This window comes from Vicugna pacos, chromosome 2 (assembly GCF_048564905.1).
Source record: "Vicugna pacos chromosome 2, VicPac4, whole genome shotgun sequence".
Taxonomy (NCBI): Eukaryota; Metazoa; Chordata; class Mammalia; order Artiodactyla; family Camelidae; genus Vicugna; species Vicugna pacos.
Window position 1 is genome coordinate 78,037,621 of NC_132988.1, and position 26,604 is coordinate 78,064,224.

General features: G+C 38.1%; 1 protein-coding gene across 4 annotated transcripts in view; it reads left to right on the forward strand.

Moving 5' to 3' along the window:
- Nucleotides 1-25,214, forward strand: part of GPAT3 (glycerol-3-phosphate acyltransferase 3) — a 58,539-nt gene extending 33,325 nt beyond the window's left edge. For 2 of the 4 annotated variants that reach the window (XM_006198276.4, XM_072942532.1), the window contains exons 4-13: nt 2,515-2,785; nt 6,629-6,703; nt 7,371-7,460; nt 9,168-9,261; nt 16,054-16,169; nt 17,333-17,388; nt 17,908-17,993; nt 18,509-18,637; nt 19,178-19,257; nt 23,974-25,214. In XM_006198276.4, coding sequence (XP_006198338.1) covers nt 2,515-2,785; nt 6,629-6,703; nt 7,371-7,460; nt 9,168-9,261; nt 16,054-16,169; nt 17,333-17,388; nt 17,908-17,993; nt 18,509-18,637; nt 19,178-19,257; nt 23,974-24,085 — 1,109 coding nt within the window. In that variant the 3' untranslated portion in view covers nt 24,086-25,214. The remainder of the gene's footprint in view (nt 1-2,514; nt 2,786-6,628; nt 6,704-7,370; nt 7,461-9,167; nt 9,262-16,053; nt 16,170-17,332; nt 17,389-17,907; nt 17,994-18,508; nt 18,638-19,177; nt 19,258-23,973) is intronic. The other 2 variants (XM_072942541.1, XM_072942546.1) reach the window with 2 other exon arrangements.
- The last annotated feature ends 1,390 nt before the right edge of the window (nt 25,215-26,604 follow it).

The following is a 26,604-nucleotide window of genomic DNA, read 5'->3' on the forward strand; positions in this document are numbered from 1 at the left end:
AAAAGAAACTGAAAAAATATTTATGTATGTCTGTCTATGTATAACTGAATTGCTTTGCTGTACACCTGAAACTAACATTGTAAATCAACTACACTTCAATAAAAAAAAAAGAAAAAATAAAAGTAAGTCATTAAGATTTACTCTTTTAATGAATTGCTTGTCATATACTTAGCCATTTTTTAACTGAGTTCTTTGAAGACTTTTCCTTACTAGTTTTCTGTATGTCTTAATATATTCTGGAAATGAATCTTTTGTCAATTAGATGCATTGTTGTTTTCCACATACTTTTGGAAGAAGCTTAAGGAAAATATAAAATTGAATTATATTTTATTTGAGTTACACAGAATAAAGTAGGTCAGGGGCAAAGAAAACATTGCACATCAAGTGTGCAGGGGCCAAGGGGCTGGCTTCTCTTTACAGATTTCTTCTCTCCTGGCTCAGTTAAATAATGTGAGGCAACTTGAACTTGTGTTCTTACCTCTGGCGCTCTGAAAAAGGTTAATTTTGGAAGGGCTGTCTCCTGTCTCCAGTGTGTTTCATTTAAAGATTTCCTGAATAACTGTTCTTCCCTCCCCTTCTAGACTTAAAAAAAAAAAAAAAACTCCATTGCTAAATAATGAAACTCTTGCATTGCTAAATATTGGCCAGTGCTTGGATTGTGTAAGCTGCTCGGAGTGGTACTGCAGTACCTACAGAGCCAAAGGGTAATTCAGTAGCAACACTATCTGGTTCCTTCTCTAATGTGGATCAAATCCTTTTCAGAGATGAAGAAAGGTTAAACCACTTGGAGTGCACTACTGAAAAAGATAATCTGATGATCATTCATGAACTTAACTTTATTGCTTGCTTTCTTAAGGTGATTAGGTATTAGCTTTGCATGTGGGCAAAAACAAACACACCAAAACCCACCCAAAAACCCCAAAGTAAAATCAGAAAACTTTAGTCTTCCTTTGCAAGGATACTAAATACATTCTCAGCCCCAGCCCCATTTTATAAGGGAAGACACCAAGTTAGGTGACTTAACCTGTTACCCACACTCATGGAGCTAGCTGGTTATGGTCCTAACAGAAGTTGACTTTGGATTCCAGATCCTCTTTACTTTCTACTCCAGTGCATACGCTGCTATTCCTTCAAAAAAAAAAAGGATATATTACAGCTGTTTCTATGGATGCACACCCAGGTTCTCCAGAGGACAGAGAACAGCACTCTCCTCACTGATTTCTTAGTAAACTGAAAAGTGAGAAAATCAAAGAAGATCTTTCAGGGAATTTAACATCTTAAGTCTTGATTTTTCTAATGTGGAACATGAATTCCTCTGTGATACACCCCAGAGGACAGATGGACGGCCATATCACTGGCATATAGCTACTTTTTATTCTTTGAAGATCTTCTCATCTATTATTTTTATTTAGTGATTAGAACTGGATGGCAGAAGTCATTTTTCGATTTACCCAAGTTATGCTACTTTAAAAATCTTTGAATTATTTTCAGTATGGAAAATACAGTAACAGTATAAAGAGGAAAAGTCGTCCTCTTGCCCAGAGATAACCACTTACTGTTTCCTTTTTGACATTTTTACTGTGTATGTATTTCATAGAGTTAAGAATAAACCATAGTTTTGGATCCTGGCTTTTTTCACTTAACATTACAGTGTTTATTAATGGATGCACTGTATCTCACTGTCTGGATCGACTACAATAGAAAATACTACAGTGAACACTGTTGCCTACATTTCTGACTATCTTCTTATGTCAGAGTCCTAGAATTGGAATTATTGAATAATCAGCAAAACTATTTTTAGCGTCTTCATGCCAAACAGATTTTGACAGAGCTGCTCCGAGTTCCACACACATACAAATTGAATATGAGAGTACCTGTATCATTTCTGTCTTTGAACTTCATCATTAAACAAAAATGTTGCTCATTTGTTCATGTAAATAGGCTAGTCTTTGTCTAATTCAGGTTTCTTTGATTATTAGTAAAAAAGGCTTGGATATATTTATTAACTAATGTTGTTTCTATAAATCCAGTTCATGAACTTTGCCAACTTTTTTGCGGGAGCTGTGTTTTTCTTATTAAATAATTTTTACATACTGAAAACACCAATCTTCCGCCATTTGTGATAAATAAATACCCCTGACCATTTTGCTTGCTTTTTGGCTTTATAGATTTTATCTGTGGCGAACATAAATCTTTGTTTTTACACAGTCTAGATCTAAACTTGGGGAGAGTTTGTTTCTGTGAGTTCTTTTGCTAATGGTATGTAGGGAGTAAATGCTGGCAGGAGGGTTATTGAGGGCTAAATACCTCCATAATGAGTTGAGATCATTGGGTACAAGCCATTTCAGGCAAACTCTTTTCCCACTGCCGTTGGCTTGTCTTTTATTTCTGAAATCTGCTTCATGTTACCCATTAAATGTATTTGTCTTCATTCAGCACAGTTAAAATAACCTCTTTGGTCAGTTGTTCCTCTGTCCTGTGGCATTTTCTCATGTCCTGATGCTTTCTTTTAAGGTATTATCCAAAGAGATGAGTCACCCATGGAAAAAGGGCTCTCTGGTCTGCGAGGAAGGGACTTTGAGCTGTCTGACGTGTTTTATTTCTCCAAGAAGGGATTGGAAGCCATTGTGGAAGACGAGGTGACCCAGAGGTTCTCCTCAGAGGAGCTAGTGTCATGGAATCTCCTCACAAGGACCAATGTAAATTTCCAGTACATCAGTCCGCGGCTCACCATGGTATGGGTGCTGGGCGTCCTAGTGCGCTACTGTATCCTACTACCTCTGAGGTATGTCTCCTCCCAGGAATTTGATGGTATAATTGGTTCAGCTTTTTTTTTTTTCCAAATTTTTTTAACAGAAGTATAGTTGGTGTACAGTGTTGTATGTTTCAGATATACAGCAAAGTGAGAAGCTTGCTTTTTAATCCATGTATGTAATGGTGATATGATAGTATTAATGGGATTAATCCCACCCACTGTGTATTAATCTGGACCCGTGTCACTCTTTCAGTCATAGTTTGAAGATGGATAGAAAAGGGAAGTTAGAAGAAAGAAGAGAGAGGATTTGCAGTTCCAGTCACCAGAGTGTCATCCAGACTCTCTGCTGTTCTGTAGCCGTTCATGGCTGCACAGGAAAGAAGAAAATTCCTGGGACTGGTTATCACATGGGAGAGAGAAGTTCAGAGGAGTGAATTGGTTCCATCCAGTTTCATCATGGTCACTCACCTTCCTTATTAAAAGTTCCCCAGTTGCGTCCCCTTTTGGTTCGAAGTCTGCGTGCCACCTCACGAGGAGGTACCCTCAAAGCCCAGAGCCACAGTTTGGAACGCAGGTAGCAGAGGTGACAGTGGCAGCGGCGTGAAGTGATGAAGGTCTGTCTAGCATGGTGGTGGCAGGTAGCAGGCACGTGGGCCAGTCGCGATATTGCTGCTCATTGTCTTGCTTCATTGCCCTGGACGTGGCCGTGGTGTGCTCTCCGTGGAGGTTTCCAGGCAGTTGCTATCCGCCAACTAAAATTGGCGCATGGGTTGAAGCCTCTTTACCATCCCTAGGATGGCCTGTACTTGCCTCATGCAGATTTATTACAGGGGAGAGGATTGCTTAAGTAGGTAAAGGCACATTTCTGAGGATCTCTTCCTGTTTTCTTGTGCTCGTGTTGCCAGAGTCTGATGCCAGGGCATGGTATGTCTTTTGGGAATCATTTCAGCTGTGATAACAAAGTGAAATTCAGATACATTTTTGCTTGATCATTATGCCAGTGTTCCCAAAGTGGGGTTCATGTGCTCTGGGGATGCACAAGACTAGCCGTTGGTATGTAGGAAGGAAATATTTGAGCTTTTATTTATTAGCATTTTCTAGTCTATTTATAATTCTGTTTTCATGCTTATAAAGAAACGAAACATCAGTAAAGTGGAATATCTAGGTGGACTCTTAAATCATCACTTGGGTCAGGCACCGTATCCAAGGCAACCTGAGGGCAGAGAGAGGATTTTACCACCCGGAGTACTTGAGATGTCCTTATTAGTTGGTTAGCTCTCCTCACCTGCTGTGGGTGCCCAACAAAGAGTGTTATGATTCTGTTACCTAGTTTAAACTGACATTCACAAAATAGACATGATTCTTGCAAAGATACCACAGATTTAGGACAATCCAGTAATGTAAGCACCCAAGAACAAGAAGACAATGGCAAAATTGACACTCCTAGGGGTAGTACATACTCTTCAATGTGGAAGAATTGCTTTGTAAATGCTTTTTAAAGGAAACAGTTGCTACAAAGTGAGCATTTAAAAACAGATTGTGCTAAAATTGATTTTAGTGATGGTTGCACAACTCTGTGAATATGCCAAAAACTGTTGAATTATACACTTTAAATGGGTGAATTGTATGACATGGATTTTATCTCAGTAAAGCTCTTAAGCAGAACAGACTGTGGCAGAAAACTTGTGTCTTCCGTGAGATCTCTCATGTTGGCTTAAACTGGAAAACAAGAGTTTTCTGGCCTGTTAATTTAGCAAATAAAAATGTTCAATGGTTTTGAACCCAGTTGTTAAACATGGTAAAATGTAACCTCTTCTGATTTAATATGTAGGAACAAGTTATTCTCATTAGGACAAGATGGCATTATTTTAAAACATCATTTTAAAACATTTGCGTAATTGATGGATGAAATTAAGCAGTCATTTAGTTATTGCATTACTGACTGACATGAAAATATGGCATCTAAAGAAAACTGAAATGAACCTTCAGATTGCTGGCATAGGTGTTAAACCAAGACTTGCACAAGGTTAAACACCTTAAATTATGAGACACTGTTTATTTTGAAAGTTTTAAAATCTCACCCTTTTCTTTTTGAATTTACATCTTTAAAAATGACTTTTCTTCTTGAGTGATTAGCACATTTATTAAGATTACTTTTCAAAAATGAGAAGGTGAAGATTAGAGGTGTTGTTAGTCATCTTGGTAACTAACTTATGAGTTAGCTTGAAACACACGAAGGTTAGATTTGCATGGAAGAATTCCTACATGGTGATATAATTTGGTGTTCTTATTATGATAGAGCCTTTATAAGTAAAACTTTCTTGCCATTTGCTGTAAATTTTAAATCCTTTTGAGAAGAAGTTGAATTGCACTCTTTTGCCTCGTCATTAAAAAACACAGAAAAACAAGTTATTTTCAGACCTTTGCAAGGTATTTCCTTTTATAGTAATACCACTCTACACCAAAATATCCCGTCAGAATAAGTACTTTCAACCTAAATGACTCCTTTGTACAACATAAAATTCTTATATTATACAAGACGTTAATATGTGTGTATTTAAAAATTTTTTAAAAATTCAGAAAAGCAGAGGGGCAAGACTTTTAATTTATTCTCTTCACTAGCCTGCTTTAACCCTTTGATGTTTCCATAGATTGAACTGTACAGTTTTGTTTGTTTGGGGGGGGATTTCTTTTCTTTTCTTTTCTCTCTTTTCTCTCTTTTCTTTTCTTTCTTTCTTTCTTTCTTTCTTTCTTTCTTTCTTTCTTTCTTTCTTTCTTTCTTTCTTTCTTTCTTTCTTTCTTTCTTTCTTTCTTTCTTTCTTTCTTTCTTTCTTTCTTTCTTTCTTTCTTTCTTTCTTTCTTTCTTTCTTTCTTTCTTTCTTTCTTTCTTTCTTTCTTTCTTTCTTTCTTTCTTTCTTTCTTTCTTTCTTTTCTGTCTATCTACCTATCTATCTATCTATCTATTAATGGAGGTACTAGGGATTGAATCAGGATCTTGTGCATGCTAAGCATGCACTCTACCACTGAGCTATACCCACCCCCCTTGAACTTGGCAGCTTTGTGAACAAATTTCCAGGCCTGCTCTATGTGTCAATGGACTAGTTACATGCTTGCTGTTTTACTGAAAATGCTATTATACTCTACACATTCTTTTGAAACTTACTTTGCTTTCTTTTCTCTCGAAATGTACCAAAAACTGTTCTCCCATGTCAGAATCTACAGATTTGCCCAGTTCTTTCAATGTGTCGACTGAAATAAATGCGCAGCCTAAAAGTTAAAAGTTATGTTTTATTTGGCGGGAGGACTCGAGCCGGGATGACAGCCTCTCAGATGGCTCTGAGGGACTGCTCCAAAGAGGTAGGAGAGGAGCTAGGATATATAGGAGCTTTACAACAAAGACCAGGTAGTTGGAACAATAAAAGATTACTTGTTATCTAAAGAAAACCAGGCATCTCAAGTTAAAGAATTCAATGCTTTTCTATGTATGGGAGGAAGCAAACATTTGGGCTCACTGAATTCATTCCTTTGACAAGCACCTAGCTATCTAGGCCCAGTAACCTCTCCTTTCTTATTCTGAGTCTGCTCCGAGTGCACCATTGTGAGTGGCTGCAGAGGCTGGGCTGCAGGCCTGTCCTCACTGGGGGGTGGCCGCAGCCGCTGATGACTTGGTTTCAGCATTCTTTGTTTACTGATACGGTTGCAGTATTTTCATTCACATTGGAGTATTTTCGTTCACAAATGGCTGCATCATATTCCATAGCGTGAATGCTCTACCACTTTTTTACAGTTTCATTATTTACGAACTTTATGTTCTTTCCCTTTCTGCCATCGTGTTCAGCTAGCTTTTGCATTACCTTTTCTTTTCTTTTTCAGGGTTACCTTGGCTTTCATTGGGATCAGTTTGTTGGTTATGGGAACCACGTTGGTTGGACAGCTGCCGGAGAGCAGGTGAAATATTTCCTTCCTCCCAGCCATTAATAGGATTGTCCATCTTCTTAGCTGTGTCCACAAAGAGAATATTTGTTTCTTTTTAAAAATTTTTGGTATATTCTTCATGTTTTTTATTTTGAATCAATACATAGCTGTGTTATATTGTAACCTAATGATTGGTATATAACCAAGTACTTAACTTTTTCTTTTAAATGGGGGGAGGTGAGAGTATTTGTTTCATTCCTATGTACTGCATCAAAGTGATGGCCTTGGCACGTGTATTAAAATGTTGCTCAATTCATCTTCATAGTCTTCAATTATTTGATTTCCCATCATGCCTTCATATAAATTGAAAGAAGTTGTTTTTTCAAAGGAGAAAAGATGAGAAGAAAGAAAATAGATTAAGGAACTCAAGGAAAGCAAGCGAGTCTTACAGTATTGTCAAGCTCGTAGGGCCAAGACCAAAGACGCTTCAGCTTGTCTTGGTCAGGAATGGAGACTGACAGTCTGGTAGGGTGGGAGCTTTCTTCCATTAGAGTTTTGTCCTCCAAGAGACTTAGGAATCGACTGTGCTTTTACTTCAGAACACAGTAGGCTGTTGTGAAGGAGCACATAAAAGCTTCTATTATATTGTTTTTGGGGGGTGCCCAGAGCTGCACAATGAAATATTTTCTCTTTCTTTCAGCCTCAAAAACTGGCTGAGTGAACTGGTCCACCTGACTTGCTGCAGAATCTGTGTTCGTGCCCTCTCTGGTACCATTCATTATCATAACAAGTGAGTGGGTGCTGACTTCCAGCCTGCCTCTCTCTGGGTAAATCCAGCCTGTGATTGACAGCCGTGGGTGGGAGGGAGCAGGTGAAAGAGGAGTACTTCCTGTGTGTTCATCCCTTCTGCTTAGTGTCACACACATAGCAGGGCACAAAAACACTTTTCAAAAGCAATCCATTTGCAGAGGGACCATAATAATAAACATGCAATGACACTAAATAATTGGGCATTTATGGTGTGCAGGCCAGGTGTGTGCTTCTCATCTGCCATCCCATTCAGAGAGGCGCTGTTTTCCTGTTTCATGGGTAAAGAAATGAGAGCTCCGGGACTGGTTGTCTAGGGTCACGTGGCTAGTAAGTGGCAGAGCCAGGTTTTGCACTGGGTCGATTAAAAAATTTCTAAATGGTGAAATAAATGAGCCTGTAGGATGGGAGAAAGAGGACTGGACTTGGCAGGAGTCTTGAGACCTGGTTTCTAGTCTCAGCCCTGCGACTTATAAAATTCCATAACTGAGCCTTAAAACAGAACAAAGAGGTTAAAGGAAGCAAGTGAAGTTATTAGCTACATGAAAGTCATTTTGATTGTTTTTGAGTTACTCTTCTGTTAACTCAATTTTATTTTTCTATATTTAACATCATTGTTTTAAAAGTCCTAGGACAAGCCTCTCTTTTTTACTGACTGGATCTTTCTTTCTCTTTTCTAGAAGGGACACATTTCATCATTTGGCTTTACCATGTGTTACCAACGTAAAAGGCCACTTAAATTTCTAAAGTTATATGATTTTGTGATTGGGCTATGAATTTTTTTGGTGGGGAGCAGAAGAAAATTGGTAAAATTTGGTAAAATTGTTATCAGAGGTGATATCTTCTACAGAAGAGGTGCTTTAGTTACATAGAGAGGAGTTCACAACTTCTAATTTTCAGGAAAGCATGTCAAAGTTGTTACGCACGTGGCTCCCTTTCTTCTCTGTATAGGCCCAAGGAAAACTGCTTTGCTTCATCAGTGTCAAATACTGTTTGTTAACTTTAGGACAGAGGTCAGCAAATTACACTATGGGCCTGTAGGCCAAATGTGGCCTGCTATCTGGTTTTTGTAAATAAAGTTTTATTGGAATACAGCCTTGCTCATTCATCTCCATATTATCTATGGCTTCCTTTGTGCCAAACAGCAGAGTCCAGGAGTTTTGACAGAGATTGGCCGGCTTGCAAAGCCTGAAGTATTATTATCTGGCCTGCGATAGGAAAAGTTTGCCAACTTCTGCCTTAGGGTGATAAGAGGGAGGGAACGATAGTAAATTTACTCTGTGAATCCCAATGAAGCCACTAAAAGTGATGCATATGAAGACTGAAATAATATGAAAATACTTATGATAAAATAAGTAAAACTTATGTATCATAAAATTGATTAAACTTATAGAATCTTTGTAATTAAGTCTAATATTTTAAAATTATTTCTTCATTGTAGAAGGACTCTATGATCATTACAAAAAAAGCAACATAAATATATGTAAAAGGGAAATCATGAGTCATTTCACCTGTACTCTTAGCCTCCTCCCATCGTACTGCCTAGAGACATCCTTTTTAAGATGGGCCCATCTTACTTTCTGTTTTTAGTGTACTTTTTAAAACAAAACAGGATGAATTTCTACCTGCCATTCTGCAAAACAGTGACTCTTTTTCAAGGTTGAGTATGTACTACTGTTTGTAATTGCAGGCAGTACAAACCCCAGAAGGGAGGCATTTGTGTTGCCAACCACACGTCCCCGATAGATGTTTTGATCTTGACAATGGATGGGTGCTATGCTATGGTAAGAGCCGCTCATTGATGTTTCAAGTAATTGCATGCATTATGGACTGTTGAAACTTCTATTTTATTTTGGCACAAATTAGAAAGTTACTTTTATATTAGAAAGTGACTGGGTTATATACTACTGTAGCTATGTAAGTTATGTAATATATTTACATGAGGAATATATAGTGCAAGAAAAAGAAAGAAAATTATATTTTTCTTTATATTTAAGGTAGTAAGAAGTTAATTGACTGAAATGTAGACATATGTGAGCTTGATAGGACTTTTTTTTTTTAATTGAAGTATAGTTGATTTACAGTGTTTTGTTGGTTTCTGGTGTGCAGCATAGTGATTCAGTTGTACATATATATAGGTTGTTACAAAATATTGAATACAGTTTCCTGTGCTATACAGTAGGTCCTTGTTGTTTATTTATTCTATATATAGTAGTTTGTATCTGCTAATCCCAAACTCCTCATTTATTCCTCCCCCACCTTCCCCTCTGGTAAATCATAAGTTTGTTTTCTATGTCTGTGAATCTCTTTCTGTTTTGTAAATAAGTTCATTTGTGTCATTTTTTTAGCTTCCACATATGAGTGATATCATATGATATTTGTCTTTCTCTGTTTGACTTACTTCACATAGTGTAATAATCTCCAGGTCCATTCATGTTGTTACAAATGGCATTATTTTATTTTTTATGGCTAAGTAGTATTCCATTATATTTATATACCACAACTTCTTTATTCAGTCATCTTTTGATGGACATTTAAGTTGCTTCTATGTCTTGGCTGTTGTAAATAATGCTGCTATGAACATTGGGGTGCATTTATCTTTTTGAGTTGGATTTTCCTCTGGATATGCTCAGGAGTGGGACTGCTGAATCGTATGGTAACTATTTTTAGTTTTTTAAGGAATCTCCATACTGTTTTCCATAGTGGCTACACCAATTTACTTTCCCACCTATAGTGTAGGAGGGTTCCCTTTTCTCCACACCCTCTCCAGCATTTATTGTTTATGGACTTTTTAATGATGGCCATTCTGACCAGTATGAGGTGATACCTCATTGTAGTTTTGATTTGCATTTCTCTGCTAATTAGTGAAATTGAGCATCTCTTCATGTGCTTATTGGCCATCTGTATGCTTTCATTGGAGAAAGATCTTCTGCTCATTTTTGGATTGGGTTGTCTTATTTTTGTTGTTATTGAGTTGTGTGAGCTGTTTGTATATTCTGGAAGTTAAGCCCTTGTCAGTCACATCATTTGCAAGTATTTTCTTTTCTTTCTTTTTTTTTTTTTTGCAAGTATTTTCTCCCATTCCATAGGTTATCTTTTTGTTTTGTTTATGTTTCCTTTGCTGTGCAAAAGCTTATAAGTTTAATTAGGTCCTGTTCATTTAGTTTTGCTTTTATTTCTATTACCTTGGTAGATTGACCCAAGAAAACATTGCTAAGATTTATGTTAGAGAATATTTTGCCTATGTTCTCTTCTAGGAGATTTATGGTGTCCTGTCTTATATTTAAGTCTCTAAGCCATTTTGAGATTATTTTTGTGTACGATGTGAGAAGTGTTCTAACTTCATTGATTTACATGCAGCTGTCCAGCTTTCCCAGCACCACTTGCCAAAGAGATTGTCTTTTCTCCTTTGCATATTCTTGCCTCCTTTGTCAAAGAGTGATTGACCATAGTTGTGTGGGTTTGACAGGACTTCATGAAGTTGATTACATCTTGCTTCTAAAATCCCTGCAATGTTTGGTGAACACTTTGAGACATTAAAATCTTCCTCCTTAGAGCTGTTCAAATCCCTTACCAACCAATTAGTTCTGTCTCCTTTCAAGTAGTCATATGCAATTCAAAAACAAAAAACAAACAACCTGGCTCTTTAATGAAGATCAAGCAAGAAAGGCAAATATTTATACCACATTGTCTTTCTCAGTTCTTGCCTGTAGCCCGAAAAGAAAAGAAAAAAAAAAAAAACCCATCAACAAACCACAAAACCCACAGTAAAATAAATCAAATACCTCAAAAGACCTTTTTGTGGCACTTCTGGCATTTTTTCCACATCAAAGAATGTTTCTCTTACGCTGAAGAACTTGTCATGATTTCCTTTATCTCTTTCATGTACATGTCAGGTAAAATTTGGAGGATCACCGAAGGTGTCCTTTTTCCTTGTATGGTGGTAAATATGCCCTAAGCTGGTGTGTGGAGTATGGGAGAGGGATCCTGGGGAACTGTCTCTTCATATCGCACAGTAGTAGCTTGGGCTTCAGAGAGAACAGATGGTTTTTATGTCACTTGTCAGCTTCAGTGATGAGTAGTCATGGTCTAGTGTGCTTTTCTGGGAAGGCATTTGAAGGGAGCCATTAATTAATTAATTAATTTTTATTGAGGTACCAGTTTCTGCACAATATTATATAAATTTCAGGTGTACAACATAGTGATTCCCAATTTTTTTTTTAATGGAGGTACTAGGGATTGAACCCAGGACCTGGTGCACACTAAGCACGCACTCTACCACTGAGCTATTTCTCTCCCCCTGCATAATTTTTAAAGGTTACATTCCATCTATAGTTATTATAAATGATTGGCTATATTCCCTGTGGTGTACAATATATCCTTGTAGCTCATTTGTTTCCTACATAGTAGTTTGTACCTCTTAATCCCCTACTGCTGTGACTGACAGTCATGGTCTGTAGTGCTTTTCTGGGATGGCATCTGAAGGGAGCCATTGTTGACTTAAGTGTCTGCTGCAGGCGGGAGAGTGGGGAGCGCTGGTAGTTGACTTGCCTACAGCCCCAAAAGAAAAGAAAACAAAACCCATCAACAAACTACAAAACCCACAGTTATACATGGGCTATATAATCATTGAGGGGGTTTTGAAGACCATTGTAAAAACTCCTAACTTATTGCCAGATATTTTATCTGTCTAAAATATAAATTTGGAAATATAACTCTTGGGTAACCACATTTTAACATGTTGTTAAATTTCTCTAAGTTGTGGAGCTTTTTCTGAATCCAAGGAAGCTTTATCCATCTCTCTGGAAAGACATGGGAATTGGTAGTTGTTAACCTTTTTTAGATTAGCAATCAGTTAACATTTATGTACCCCCTTTTTAGAAAAACAACAACATACATTTGCATCATACAAACCCAGTTTTGTGTATAATTTCTAGGTATTTATGGATCCCCGGAGAGCCTCTCCAAGGACGCTATGTTAACAACCATTGACATGCCCCAGCACAGTTCTGGGTGTATGTAATCATTCTTTGCATTTATGCAAACAAGCACTTTCATATCCATTGTATTTGCAACCCAAGGAGGTTTAAAAATCATGTACTAAATCCAAAGAGGTTAAGGCTGAGATTTTGTTATAGATGAGAAAACAGAGGTTTAGGCATCTTAACCAACTTCCCCAAAGCATGATTTTGTGTCTCTGAGACAATATTCATTCTGTGTCCTAGTTAACAGAGTTGAGTATAACTCATTTGTACCTGAGGACCTCAGAATTTTGTCCACATTTTCCATGCTTTTTCATCATATGTAGTAACTGCAATTATACTTGCAATATACAGTTGTGTAATTACAATATTAGCTAAGGTTTAGAAAAGCTTATAGTACCTGTGAACTTTCTGATGGGTTGAGTGATAAAGGCCTAAAGTCAGTTGGGTTTACAAACAACTCAATCCAAAAATGGGCAGAAGACCTAAACAAGCAATTCTCCAAGGAAGAAATACAAATGATCAATAGGCACATGAAAAAATGCTCAATATCACTAATTGTCAGAGAAGTACAAATCAAAACTACAATGAGGTATCACCTCACACCAGTCAGAATGGCTGTCATTCAAAGTCCATAAATAACAACTGCTAGAGAGGCTGTGGAGAAAAGGGAACCCTCCTACACTGCTGGTGGGAATGCAGTTTGGTGCAACCACTGTGGAAAACAGTATGGAGATTCCTCAAAAGACTAGGAGCAGACTTACTATATGACCCAGTAATCCCGCTCCTGGGCATATATCCAGAAGGAACCCTACTTCAAAAAGACACCTGCCCCTCAGTGTTCACAGCAGCACTATTTACAATAGCCAAGACATGGAAACAGCCTAAATGTCCATTGACAGATGACTGGATAAAGAAGCTGTGGCATTTGACACAACATTGTAAAATGATTATAATTCAATAAAAAATGTTAAAAAAAAAAGAAGCTGTGGTATATTTATACAATGGAATACTATTCAGCCATAAAAACCAACAACATAATGCCATTTGCAGCAATATAGATGTCCCTGGAGAATGTCATTCTAAGTGAAGTAAGCCAGAAAGAGAAAGAAAAATGCCATATGAGATTGCTTATATGTGGAATCTAAAAAAAAAGAAAAGAAAGAAAAGAAAAAGACAAATGAACATAAGTACAAAACAGAAACAGACTCATAGATATAGAATACAAACGTGGCTGCCAGCGGGAAGAGGGGTGGGAAGGGACAGACTGGGAGTTTGAAATTCGTAGATACTGACATGTATATATATATAGAATCGTAAACAAGATTATACTGTGTAGCACAGGGAAATATATATAAGATCTTGTGGTAGCTCATGGTGAAAAAGAATGTGACAATGAATATATGTATGTTCATATATAACTGAAAAATTGTGCTCTACACTGGGAATTGACACAACATTGTAAACTGACTAACTCAATTAAAAAAAAAGTTGGATTTATCTTTTTAGATTTTTTTTTTGGTATATGTATTTATTGAAGTATAGTCAGTTTTTAAATTGTAGTTGATGTAAAATATTATGCTAGTTTCAAGTGTACAATGCAGTAATTTGATATTTATATATATTACAAATTGATCACCAGGATAAACCTAGTAACCATCTATCACTATACAAAGTTACTTCAACTTTATTTACTGTATTCCCTATGCTGTGCATTACATCTCATGACTTACTTATTTTATAACTGGAAGTTTGTACCACTTAATACCCTTCCCCTATTTTTGTCCCACTCCTCATCCCCATCCACTCTAAGCCAACTGGATGAAATCAGTCAGTAGAGGGCAGAAGTAGGAGAAACTGTACAGCTAACTTCCTGAAGTCATACTTGTCCTCTTTTGGCTAAACATAAGCTATGTATCTGAAGAGCATTCAAGATCTCTTCTTAGTGGCTTTACAAAGTTTTTTTTTTTTCCTCCTAAATAAAGACCTCTACTTTTTTTTTAAAATTTAGAAATATTTTCTTACAGGAGAAATTGTAATGATAAGAATGTTACATTAAATATCCATAAGCCCTTTAACCACATTAACCTGTTGGTAACATTTTGCCCCATTTGCTTTATCATTTGCATTTTCATGTGCTGCTTTCTCTCTCTTGTAAATATGTGCATAAATGTTTCTATTACAATATGTTTATATTTCATATTCATGTATAATATTAATATATTGGAAATCTGAATCTATAGCATTTCACTCAACTCATGGAGTTCTTTCTCACTTTCCATCAATCTATGTTCGTATTTCCCTCTTTTCACAGTGGATACCTTGTTTCCTGACAGTATCAACGTGTTTGCTCGTTTTCTCCAGCCTGTAGTAGATCTAAAACTGTTTCAGAACTGCTTCACCTGTTTTACTACAAAAAACAAATGTAGTAAAATAATTCAGGGTACTTTGCAGTTCCTGGTACCCCACCTAAGATGGAGCGGATGTGGTCAAATACTGTCTTTGTAAATTTCTTGAGTTTTTCTCTCCCTCTTCCTTCAGGGTTCTTTTATTCATTTGAAATACAGCTGGGTTCATTTGTTTAAGTTTGCTTGCACTTTGCTAGTCCTATTTTTGTTGATTTATTTTTTGAATTTGTGGGACATTAACATGCTTCTAAGTGTCAAAACTAAACAAAAAAGCTGCACTCATAGAAGTGTCAGTCCATCCATGTCTATTCTGCCCCATTTCCTCTGACCTTGTGAAATCTACAGCTTTGTTGATTTTGGTTATTTTTTCTTTTTGTAGAGATAAACAATGTGTATACTTCCCCTTCCATCTGACACAAAAAGTGGCACACTTCATTTGCTTTTTTGCAGTTTGCTTTTTTCACTTAACATCTCCTGGGAATCAGTCCTTACCAGTCATAAAGATCAACCTTGTTCTTTTCGTCGCTGCGTAGTACTGCATTGTGTGTATGTACCATAGTGTATTCATCTAAGTTCTTATGTTCAGACATGGAGGTATTTTTCAGTATCTTGCAATTACAGATAATGCTGCAATGAAAACCTTGTGTATGTATGTTTTCATTTTGTTGGAGGTATATCTGCAGGGTAGATTCCTAGAAGTGGAGTTACTGAGTTGAAGGGTAAGTGTATGTGTAGTTCTGATAGATACTGCCAAGTTTCCTTCCATGGGGGTTGTCCTCTCCCACATCCCAAGCAATGTGTGAGAGTGCCTGTTTCCCACAGCCTTGGCTCAGAGTGCATCGTCAAGCTTTTGCATCCTTATTAGTCTGCTGGGTCTGAAATCATTATTTCAGTGTAGTTTTAATTTGCATTTCCCTTACCTTGACTCAGCTGAAAGATTCCTACTTTTTAAAACTGAAGTAAAGCTAATGTAGCAACATAGCTCAAAATTCAAAGATGCTACTAAAGAACATTTTGTGCTTATATTTGGCTATTTATATTCTTTGAACAGATTAAGAACTTTAATCAGTAGAAGGTCAGTCTTTTCTCTGAGTGGGAAATAGGAACTAATAGGAACTAAAAAAAAAGGCATTCTCTGGACAGCTATGCCTTTACATTTTCCCCCTTTTTCTCATGGTTCTTCTAGGTTGGCCAAGTTCATGGTGGATTGATGGGAATTATTCAGAGAGCTATGGTCAAGGCTTGTCCACATGTCTGGTTTGAACGTTCAGAAATGAAGGACCGACACCTGGTTACTCAGAGGTAAGCAGTGGCATTACTCGGCATCCATGGGGGTAGCATAAAGTCTGATAAGTTGTGGCCTTCCTGCCAGAGAGGGCTAAGCGGCACCAAGGGCTCAAACTGCAGCATACGGAGCTCTGTTTATGGTTGGCCTTTTCTAGTGAATCACCTGTCTTAGCTAGATTTAAAGATTTTTTAATTCTGTAGTCATAGTGGGATATACAATGAGATTAAAAGGCCAGTACATTTATATTGCCGGGATTTACGGATAATCCAGTCACTGAATTTTTAAAGCTAAAAATTACTGCTTGAAGGTAAATAATTGGTAACTGTTGGCTGGATAAACAGATGGCTGATTAAGTGTTTGCTGAGTGACTGTTATCACTTAAATCCGTCTAGAGACAGACAGACCTAATGCTCTTCATGGAACAGGCGAAGGAGCTCCTGGGACTTGGGATGGAGTTGAGCTGCCTTTGTTTGGAAACAGCTTTTGCCTTTTAACTGAAGACACTGTAGTCCTCGCTTCTGTAGGGGTGAAGGTGGGCCATGCGTTTAAGAGTAAAAATGAAAGTACCTGAAGAAATTTCTTTAAGGTTGGGAAACTGTTCCCCATCTTGGAATGATTTAGCAGTGGTATACACTCTGGCAGCTGTAGTCTCTCTATCTCAGCTTTACCAGCTTCCAGTGAGCAGCTGGAAATGTAGGGCTGGCCGCAGGCAGGGCAGGACCTAAGCTTGGGAGAACTTCTTTCATTCTTAGTTTTATGGTGTGTGTTTCACAGAAAAGTTCAGCCTGACTCACTGAAGGAGTTTTCTTATATTTAATGGTCTTGAGGTGGACAAGTCCCACAACCAATATTCCCACTTTTTAGATGAGAAAATATAAGTATGTGGAGAAAGGAACAAAGCTCATGACACGGGCTCGAGGGCGCACGTCACATGACTGCCTAGCACTCTTAAGAGTAGGCAGAAGGCACTGAAAATCACTCCTTGGAGATGAGAGAAATTGAAGCAGTGTACATACCCGTACACTTTTTTAGAAAGGGACCATTTTGAATTTCAGTCTGATTTCTTCTTACTGTGTTACAGTTATATTTGTGCTAGTAGAGTATAAAGAATACCAAAGAGGATTCCCACCTCTCTCTTTTTAAAGGTAGAATTCTGATCCTTTATTTTTCTTCACAGACTAAGAGAACATATTGCTGATAAGAAAAAATTACCCATATTAATCTTTCCTGAAGGTAAGAAGGGGGATTGCTTACCAAGCTATAGTTGATGACAAGTACCAAAAGTGTATGAGGAATTGGATTGTTCTAGAATTGGCATTCTTAGTTCAGATCTGTGCTGTCCTACAGGAATGAGATGGCTTCTGAGCTAGTAATTCCCTGCTTCCTTTTGAGATTTAATGGCAGTCATGGTACTTTTTTTGATCTTAGAATTTATGTTTGGGTAATGAACTTAGAAAGGCATTGTCCATAACTTTTTAAGGTTCCTTATTTTAAATATATTGAAATTATCACCTATTGTGTATCTCTAGAATATTCAGTAATAAAGTAAAAATTTATTAGTAAATCTGCTTAAAACTGTTGAATTACTACTTAAGCAGAAATTGATTTATGAGATGGTAGTAAAATGTCTATAATTGTGATATAATGTGAATATTTTCAATTATTTTATATCAAAATAATTCATTTAAAAAAATCAGTTTAAAAATTGACTGCTTTAAAAAATATTCACCCATCCCCCCAATTCCCCTCCAGGAACTTGCATCAACAATACTTCAGTAATGATGTTCAAAAAGGGAAGCTTTGAAATTGGAGGAACCATACATCCAGTTGCAATTAAGGTAAAAAAGATTATCCACCCCTACCCTCCCCAAAAGGGCAGTAACTTGGTAACTTTATTTTGATATGATTCCAAACTTAATAAAGAATACTTGTGTGCTCTTTACTCAGATTTACCAGTTGTTTGCACTTGCCCCACTTGCTCGATCATCTTTTCTCTCTATTGATATGTATACAGTATGTACCAGGGGACTGTGTGCCGGGCCAGTGCTCCAGAACTGAGGATACACTGATAAGCAAAACAGATGCTGTTCCTACTTTGACCCGCTTTCCAGTCAGGTCGGGAGACAGATATTTAAGGGTCATGTCAATAACCTCCCTATTGCAGCGTTCCTGGCTCTAGGCAGAGGAGTTATCTGACCTGGTTTACTCTTTTGATCATTTCTGTCCAGTGAAATAGCTTTTCTCTTTCTCTTGGGGTCTGATAGAGATGTTTGGCTTGTTAGCCATTAACATGGATGAGAGAAGCCGCCGTTTAATTTTTAACTGGAATGCATTTTCTTTCCTCTTTTCTCAGTATAATCCTCAATTTGGCGATGCATTTTGGAACAGTAGTAAATACAACATGGTGAGCTACCTGCTTCGAATGATGACCAGCTGGGCCATTGTCTGTGATGTGTGGTACATGCCCCCTATGACTAGAGAGGTATTCCATAGATAATGGCTTTATCTAATCAGATAAAGACAAGAAAACCTTTACCTGAAAACCTGGGTATCTGTCTTCCTCACGTCAGCTAGAGTTGGACTTTATTTCTGCCTCCTCAGCAAATGAGTCATTGAAAATAAATATATTTAGCTCTCTTCAAAATCAGTCTGTTTTTGTATTCAGAGACTCTTTTCCGTAAGAATTGCTATCGGTTCATTGAATTGCTATTGGTTTTTTTTTTTTTTTTTTTACAATTGCTATTGGTTCATTGAACCTACAAATGTTGTGGAATGTTGTATCTCGAATAAGACTAACAAAGAGCATAATAAATATATATATATACACATCATAAAAAATTAAACAATATAGCACTACATTTTCTTGATAGAACAAATATTTGCTGTGATTCAGAATAGAGAATATTTGAGCTAAAATGTGAATCTTATATTTTAAAACAAATCTAAATGATTATGAGATATTTGAAAGCATTATTTGAAGATTCTGTCCCCAGGATGTACTTGTAATTTTTTTTTTTCCCAGAAAGGAGAAGATGCAGTCCAGTTTGCTAATAGGGTTAAGTCTGCTATTGCTGTACAAGGAGGATTGACTGAGCTTCCCTGGTAAGACATTTTCAGTACTGTCATTTTTTAAAAATTAAAAACCCAACTTTTTCGGAGAGGGGAGGGTATTAAGCTTTTATGTATGTATGTATGTATGTATGTATGTATGAATGGAAGTACTGGGGATTGAACTCGGGACCTTGTGCATGCTAAGCACATACTCTGCCACTGAGCTATACCCTCCCCTCTAAAAACCCAACTTTTAATAATGTCATTTATTATTGCTAGTTCGCTGGAGGTTTAGCTGACACTGACAGTGGTTTATACAGCGTTAACCATGTCTTGAATAAGGTAGAGTTTTATCCCCCTCACTTAACCATAGGCAGTTCAACTGGTATAACAGCTCATTTGGTATTCGTCTACCATCCTCAGTGTGCTTCTACTTTATGGTCCAGGGCAGCTGCTTCAGCTCTACCCAGTGAGTACAACAGAATGGCCAGCAGGGAAGAACTAAAACAAGAAGGATGTACTCATGTCTTTGGGAACCTCAGGCGGGAAGTTGGACACGCCACCTCCACTTGTATCTGTTGACTAGAACTCAAGTCATGTGATAACACCTTGATGCAAAGGGCTCTGGGAGATGTAGTCTTTGTTCTGTATGGCCATGTGTCTAGCTAAAATTAAGAATTCTTTCACTGAAGAAGAAAGTGTGAATGGATTTGAGCATGGGGTATGGACCTTGGGAGGCGAGGGGCAACCCCCAGGCTTGTGCATATTTAACTCTAGCTATAACTATGTTAAATAAAACTTAAAAACTTGACAGGAAGTAAGTGAAATATTTTTAGTTATGGATAACTATAGCTTTAGTTTTTTGTTCATTTGTTTGAGGAAGACTGAGTGTAGTTGAGTGTCAGTTTGCTCAGGCTGCCAAAACAAACTACCATAGACTGGGTGACTTAAGCAACAGAAATTTATTTTGTCGCAGTTCTGAAGGCTGGAAACTGTGTGATGTGTCTTCTTATAAGGGCACTATATCCATCTTGAGGGCCCAGTGCTCATGATCTTATTTAAACCTAATTAGCTGCCAAAGGTCCCATCTCCAAATACTGTATTTTTTGGGGTTAGGGCTTCAGTATGAATTTGGGGGAGCACACAAACTTTTAGTCTGTGTCAGTGAGGGTTAAATGTACCTATGTTATGATGGGGGATTAAATTTTTACACACACATAGACATTGTATTTCGTAGACTGGCATAAAACAGTCCATACTTCAAGGCCTACTAATATTAGGTCCCTGCTGTTTATCTTTTTGGTGTTTTGAAAACATGTGATGTGGAAAGTTCATGGGAGTCAATTTTGGCAGTGTTCTAGCAGCAGGATGTGGCTAACCAAGTCAGGCTCTCAGCCAGGCAGCCAAAAACATCTGAACACATGGAGGGACCCAGGACTGTTTAGGGATTAAGCCTCTGGTAGAAGAGCCAGCTGGATTCTTATGTACCCTTTAATGCAAGGGGGAGGGGATTATCTCTAAAATACTTAATCCATTCACGTATCTTGAACACAGCTAATTTCACTCAGGGAAGACTTTCTGGCATCCATTATGCTAATTAATAAGCTATTAATTTCTACAGTAAAAACCTATTTCTAAAATTCATTATGCTACTTATAAAGCTTGGGAGGATGATGGGAGAACAAGGTAGCTGAAGGCTTATAGTGGTACCTCTGGAGGGTGGCCTTCTGACTACATGCTTGGCTGACCCCTCTGGGAGTATGAGTTCTTGATTTAGGGCAACTGACTGGCCTTAAGGTCAGGATTAGGGTTAACAGGACTGGGACATTATGCTGTACGTCAGAGACTGACACATTGTTAACTGACTATACTTCAACAACAAATAAAATAAAATAAAATAAAATGAAATAATTTAAACAAAAAAAGAGTAGGGTTAAGATGGGTTAAGACCAACATTTGTGTTACGTTCTCTACACTGGAATATGTGAAACTAAATTACACACATCCCACCATCATGAAATGACAGGCTTACCAATGCTGTAGTTTATAGATGCCCTAGTGACCCATGTTCTTGTATCTTCCTTGTTCATTGTTTTCTAGTCTTTATCCCCCTACCTCTTGCCTGACACCCTAGCCCTGCTCCTGCCCTGAAAAGCTTAGAGCTTTGGATCTATAGCCTCAGATAACAAGGAAAGGAAGAAAACTTTGAGAAACAAAATAGCCTAAGGGAGTTAGCCCCAGGACAGACTCTCAGTCAGACTGGCTTGAATAGAATGGCAAAAGTAACGCTCAGAGTTTTAACATTTCCTTATATCAGGCCATATGTGATTTTATAATAAAAGGTTGTTTTTAATTACCTAGTCTCTTCTTTAAAAAGAAAATAGGCTCACTGCCTTTCCAGATGTATTTGTCATTCATCCATCAGGTGTGAATTAGCATGTCTAGATTGTTTTTTTTCCTAGATTAAGTGAGAATTTACTTGTATCATCTTAAACTGGCTTTTATTTATGGCTGCTGTCCTCCTTAAGAACTAAGATCTGAACCCTCCTACACTGTTGGTGGGAATGGAAATTAGTGCAGCCACCATGAAGGACAGTATGGAGGTTTTCCTTAAAAAAACTTAAAATAGAATTACCATATGATCCAGCAATCCCACTCTTGGATTATATCTGGAGAAAACTCTAACTCGAAAAGATGTTCATAGCAGCACTGTTTACAATTGTCAAGATATGGAAGTAACCTAAATGTCTATCGACAGATGACTGGATAAACAAGTTGTGGTATGTCTATACCATTGAATATTAGTCACAAAAAAAGGAAATAATACCATTTGCAGCAAAATGGCTTGACTTAGAAATTATCATACTAAATGAAGTAAGTCAGAGAAAGATAAATATCATATGATATCACTTATATATGGAATCTAAAAAAAATGATACAAGTGAATTTATTTACAAACCAGAAGCAGACTCATAGACAGAAAACAAACTATGGTTCCCAAAGGGGAAAAGGATGGAGGGGAGGGATAAAATAGGAGTTTCCACTTAACATATACACACTACTATAATATAAAGTAGATAAAACAAGGACCTACTGTATAGCACAGAGAACTATATTCAGTATCTTATAACAACCTATAATGGAAAAGAATCTGAAAAAGAATATGTGTAATATATATATATGTGTATATGTATGACTGAATCACTTTGCTGTACACTTGAAGCTAACACAACATTGTAAATCAACTATACTTCAGTTTAAAAAAAAAAGAACTAAGATCTGCTGCCATGGCAAAAGGGAACTGGGTAAAACTTTGAAGTCTCTAGGGGTGGCCAGTCACAGCTGGGGTGCTTAGAGTAGTGTGCGGTTTCCTGGGTGCCTGGGAAGGAGAATTGTTTAAAAATGATGTCAAGATGGTAAAGGACAAATGTTGCTAACTTTGAATTTTTGTCCATTTTGGCTTGGACCACAGGGAAGGATGACTGGCCTTCCTTCTGTCTCTCCCTCCCTTTCTTAGTTCTTACTAGTCCGAATTCACATGAATGCTGCGAAGTGTTAGAGGCAGCTCATTTGGATAAAGGGCTCCTGTGGACAATTCTGGAGACCTAATGACAACTTATAACCTGATTTCATGGAAATTTCCTACAACTGACCTCCTGGCAGATTTGTGGATGGAAGTCTGTTTTTAAGTTGGGGCCGTCCTGGTGGGCTGTGTCTTAGTTTTGACTCTAGAGGCCAGAACGTTGCACTGGGCTCAGGCAGGCTTCTGTTTGTAGGTCAAGTTCTGACTTCACGGCATTGGGTTCACTGGCTAACCTATGATCCATGCATCACCATTAGAGAGCACTTGGTAAACATTTGTGCCTAGCTGGGTTAAAATTAAACAGGCAGAGTATAAAGTAAGCAAGTTCTTGGTCCACGGTCTCCTAGGAGTTAAAATCTAAAACGTTAGATTAGGAGAGAGATAGTAGCCCCTGATCATCCAGTCTCCTTCCAGCTCATCGAGCTTGTTGTTCCTTGGTGCTGCCCAAAGAAGGAAAGGCACGCAGGGTCCTTATAACCCAGGCAGGTCTGTGTTTTCATCACCCTGAAGAGAGTTCAAAGATTCACAGGCTCTGAATTAAGGAATGCTGCTGACTTCGGCACTACTACTGTTGAATGAAATTTATGTTTTTCTTACCTGTCTTACTCTGAGTGTGTTTTGGAATATGGAAGATCATAAATACTTGAAATATAGTGCTTTGAATGAAAACATGACTTCTCAGACAATAGGATTAGATTTGAATACTGATGAGCCCCATTTCTCTGTAAGGAATTTATCCACACACGCAGAGTACCCTCACCATTTCTTGTGTGGATATTTAAAATTTTCCATCTGATTTTCTGCTAAGATATAGGTCGATTTAGATTTTTTTTAAAAAAAGTATTTTCCTTTCCGGGGGAAAAGATAGGTATATGGTATCCAAATACTGAATAGAGGAGCCCTAGCTTCTGAAAAGAAACTGAGTAGAGAAATTGTTCTTTATTTTAACCAGACGTCAGAGAGATTGTTCCTTCCATAAAGTAACACACGTCTGGTTAAGTGGTAGAGCAGAGGTCTACCTCTGACCCAGAAATCTGGGTCTTTGTGCTTCCAAGTCCGGTGTACTTTGCCTCATCGCTGACCAGCTGCCTAAGTGTCATGGCACCATGCAGCACGCGTTAATAGGTAACCCTTGTAAATCACCACTGGGAGTATCTTTGATTTATTTGTCTTTCTGTTTTCAGGGATGGAGGGCTGAAGAGAGCCAGGGTGAAGGACACCTTTAAGGAAGAGCAGCAGAAGAATTACAGCAAGATGATTGTGGGCAACGGATCTCTCAACTCAGAATCGAACTGAATGCCACCCTGGCTTTCCAGAACTAGTCTTTAGAAACCGAATGTGGCAGGGGTTGTTTTTTGGGCTTTGTTTCACTGTTTTCGTTCTTTTATTGTTAATCTTTTCTAAAGGATGATTGTCTCTACCTCTTTATGCCAGAGGCAGAAGCCACAAAAAGGTGCCCTTTTTGGCTTTTGTTGTTATAGCATCAAGCTCGTGAACTGTAAGGTGGTTTACTGGGTTTAACAGATTCTGCCTTTAGTAAGACGATTGTGTCATTGTGGATTGAGTGAACTATTTGTACGGGCAGAAAAAGTGCTTCTAAAACACTTCTGGAACGAGTTGTGTCTGGAACTCGTTGATGGGGTAATTCTCGGAAAAGGTACTCCAGTTTTTGTTCATAATTAGCTTTCTCACGCCCTTTCCCCCCCTCCCTTCAACCACTTAAACAGGGATTACATGTCAGTTCAGGGTTGCTGTCATGGTTTTGTTTTACCACAAGGTTGGAAAGAAAACTGGGGACAGTTTTTAAGAGAAAGGACAGCTTTGTGGCCACTTGATCCGAAAGTCAAAAGGAAACGTACATATTTTTTACTAGCTTGTCGGTAGAGACATACTATTTGGTGAGCTTTACCAAAGAAAAGTGAGTCCACGTTACTGCGTGTGCACATTTTTATGTAGGCAACTTGCAAATAAGCACGTTAGCCAGCAACTGGTGATAAAGTTTTCCTTGTTTGTGTGCTGAAGACCCATACTTAAAGGCCTCTCCCGTCTACTAACTAGGTTGTTTGACCTTGTAACCAACACATTTTCAAATAGGAGGAGCCTTTTACAACAACAGCAGATCACACTGAGTGTCTTCAGCGCAAGTAGGAGTGAGTGAAGTGTGTGGCCCTGGCCCTCCCCGTCCACCTCTTGGTCTTTATTTCAGAACTCTCCTAGTTTGTTAAACAGGAAAATAAGGGGTCGAATTACCTTTTGGAACCTGAGCCTTAAATTTTTTAAAGGGGAAAATGTGTTTTCAGCCTCAGCAGCGTAAGCAGTGTTTGACAGCAATATAATGCCATCGGGTGTGCTCTCTCCGGGTAACCATGTACGAAAATGTGAAACTGTCTTAACGGTGAATACAAATCAATTCTATATTTCTAAATATGTGTTGCATTATTTTCCCCACACGTCTGCTCTTCTGATTTGGAGTAATTTCTGTTCTTTCTTATTACAAAGAAGGATCGTTTGTTTTCCATTTTCATGACATAGGTTTTATTGGACTTGAATATCTAGGAAATGAGAAACATGAACCACTGGTTTTGATTTGTGGGTTTTTTTTTTTTTTTTTATCAACCTAGTTCTGGACTCTGGGCTGGTGGACTGCATGTTGATCAGAGTCACAGATTGAGTTATCTTGCAGGTGAGCTCCGGTGATGCTCTCTCGGCTGGCGCTGGGCTTGCTACAGTGCTCTCAGTGTTTGTTCTTACCAAGCTAGATGGAACCGATCCCAAAAGAAAATTTGCGAACAGGGGACCCTCAACGGTCAGCTGTGCTTTTCTTCTCACTCCTCACCCCCATCTTTCCCTTTTTTGGGGGCTCCCCCAAAACTCTCCTGGAGGTGAACTGGATTGAAAATCAGCAAATCCGAAGAAGTGTGTTGGGGTGACTCTTTGTCCTGTTTGTTTTCTCTCTGAAGATTTTCTTTTTCTTTTTCTTTCTCATATTCAGTGTAGTTTGAATTGATAAATCCATTTTATTAATTAGGCCAGTTCTCAGAAAAACCATTAGAACAACTAACAGCTGTTTTGTCTGGCCACTGGTAATATGTCTTTTCAGGAGCGCTGTGAAAGCAATAATGCTGGCATGTTTTCACTAGAAAAATCTAATGCTGTTTCACTCAGGACCTTTGTCTTGTAGGTCTTGACTTAGAGGATTAGTTTTCAAGTTATTTCAGGAATTACTGTGATACTGAAAACGTTTCTAGAAAGCAAATACTGCCCAGATTTAGCTTATGCTCCCTAAAGCGCCTTTTTTTGACTTGCCTTCCCTAATATTGTTTTGTGCTCACTTTAGAGGTGTCATGCCCAGAGCTTAGTATCCTTGAGTCTTCTGTAACTGTCTTAGGATATCAAGGGTAGGCAGGGTTTGGTAGAAAAATCCCATTAGGTAAGACCTTTCATTGAACCCTTGCATAGATCCATTCATTGAGCCTTGAGGTTGCGTCTTTTTTCCCACCTCTTTGTCTTGGTGATATTTACAGACACTGGGTTTCAGGAACGCCAAGGGTTTCTGAAATGTCCTGGCATATCCTGGGATTGGATGAGCAGCCATGTCTGAATCAGCAAGTACACTCAGAGCATAGGGGAAATGATCCCGGATCACAGCCTGGTGCAAAGAACATTCTCCAGCAGTTTCTTGTATAAGCAGACTTTCCAAGACCTATTCAGTTTTGTCTTGGTGGTTTGCCGTTATCCCCTCGGTGCATACGCTGCACTTGGGCATTCTTTTGATATCTGGAAATAGATGCTAAGGGCTGTTGTTTTCTTAGGAC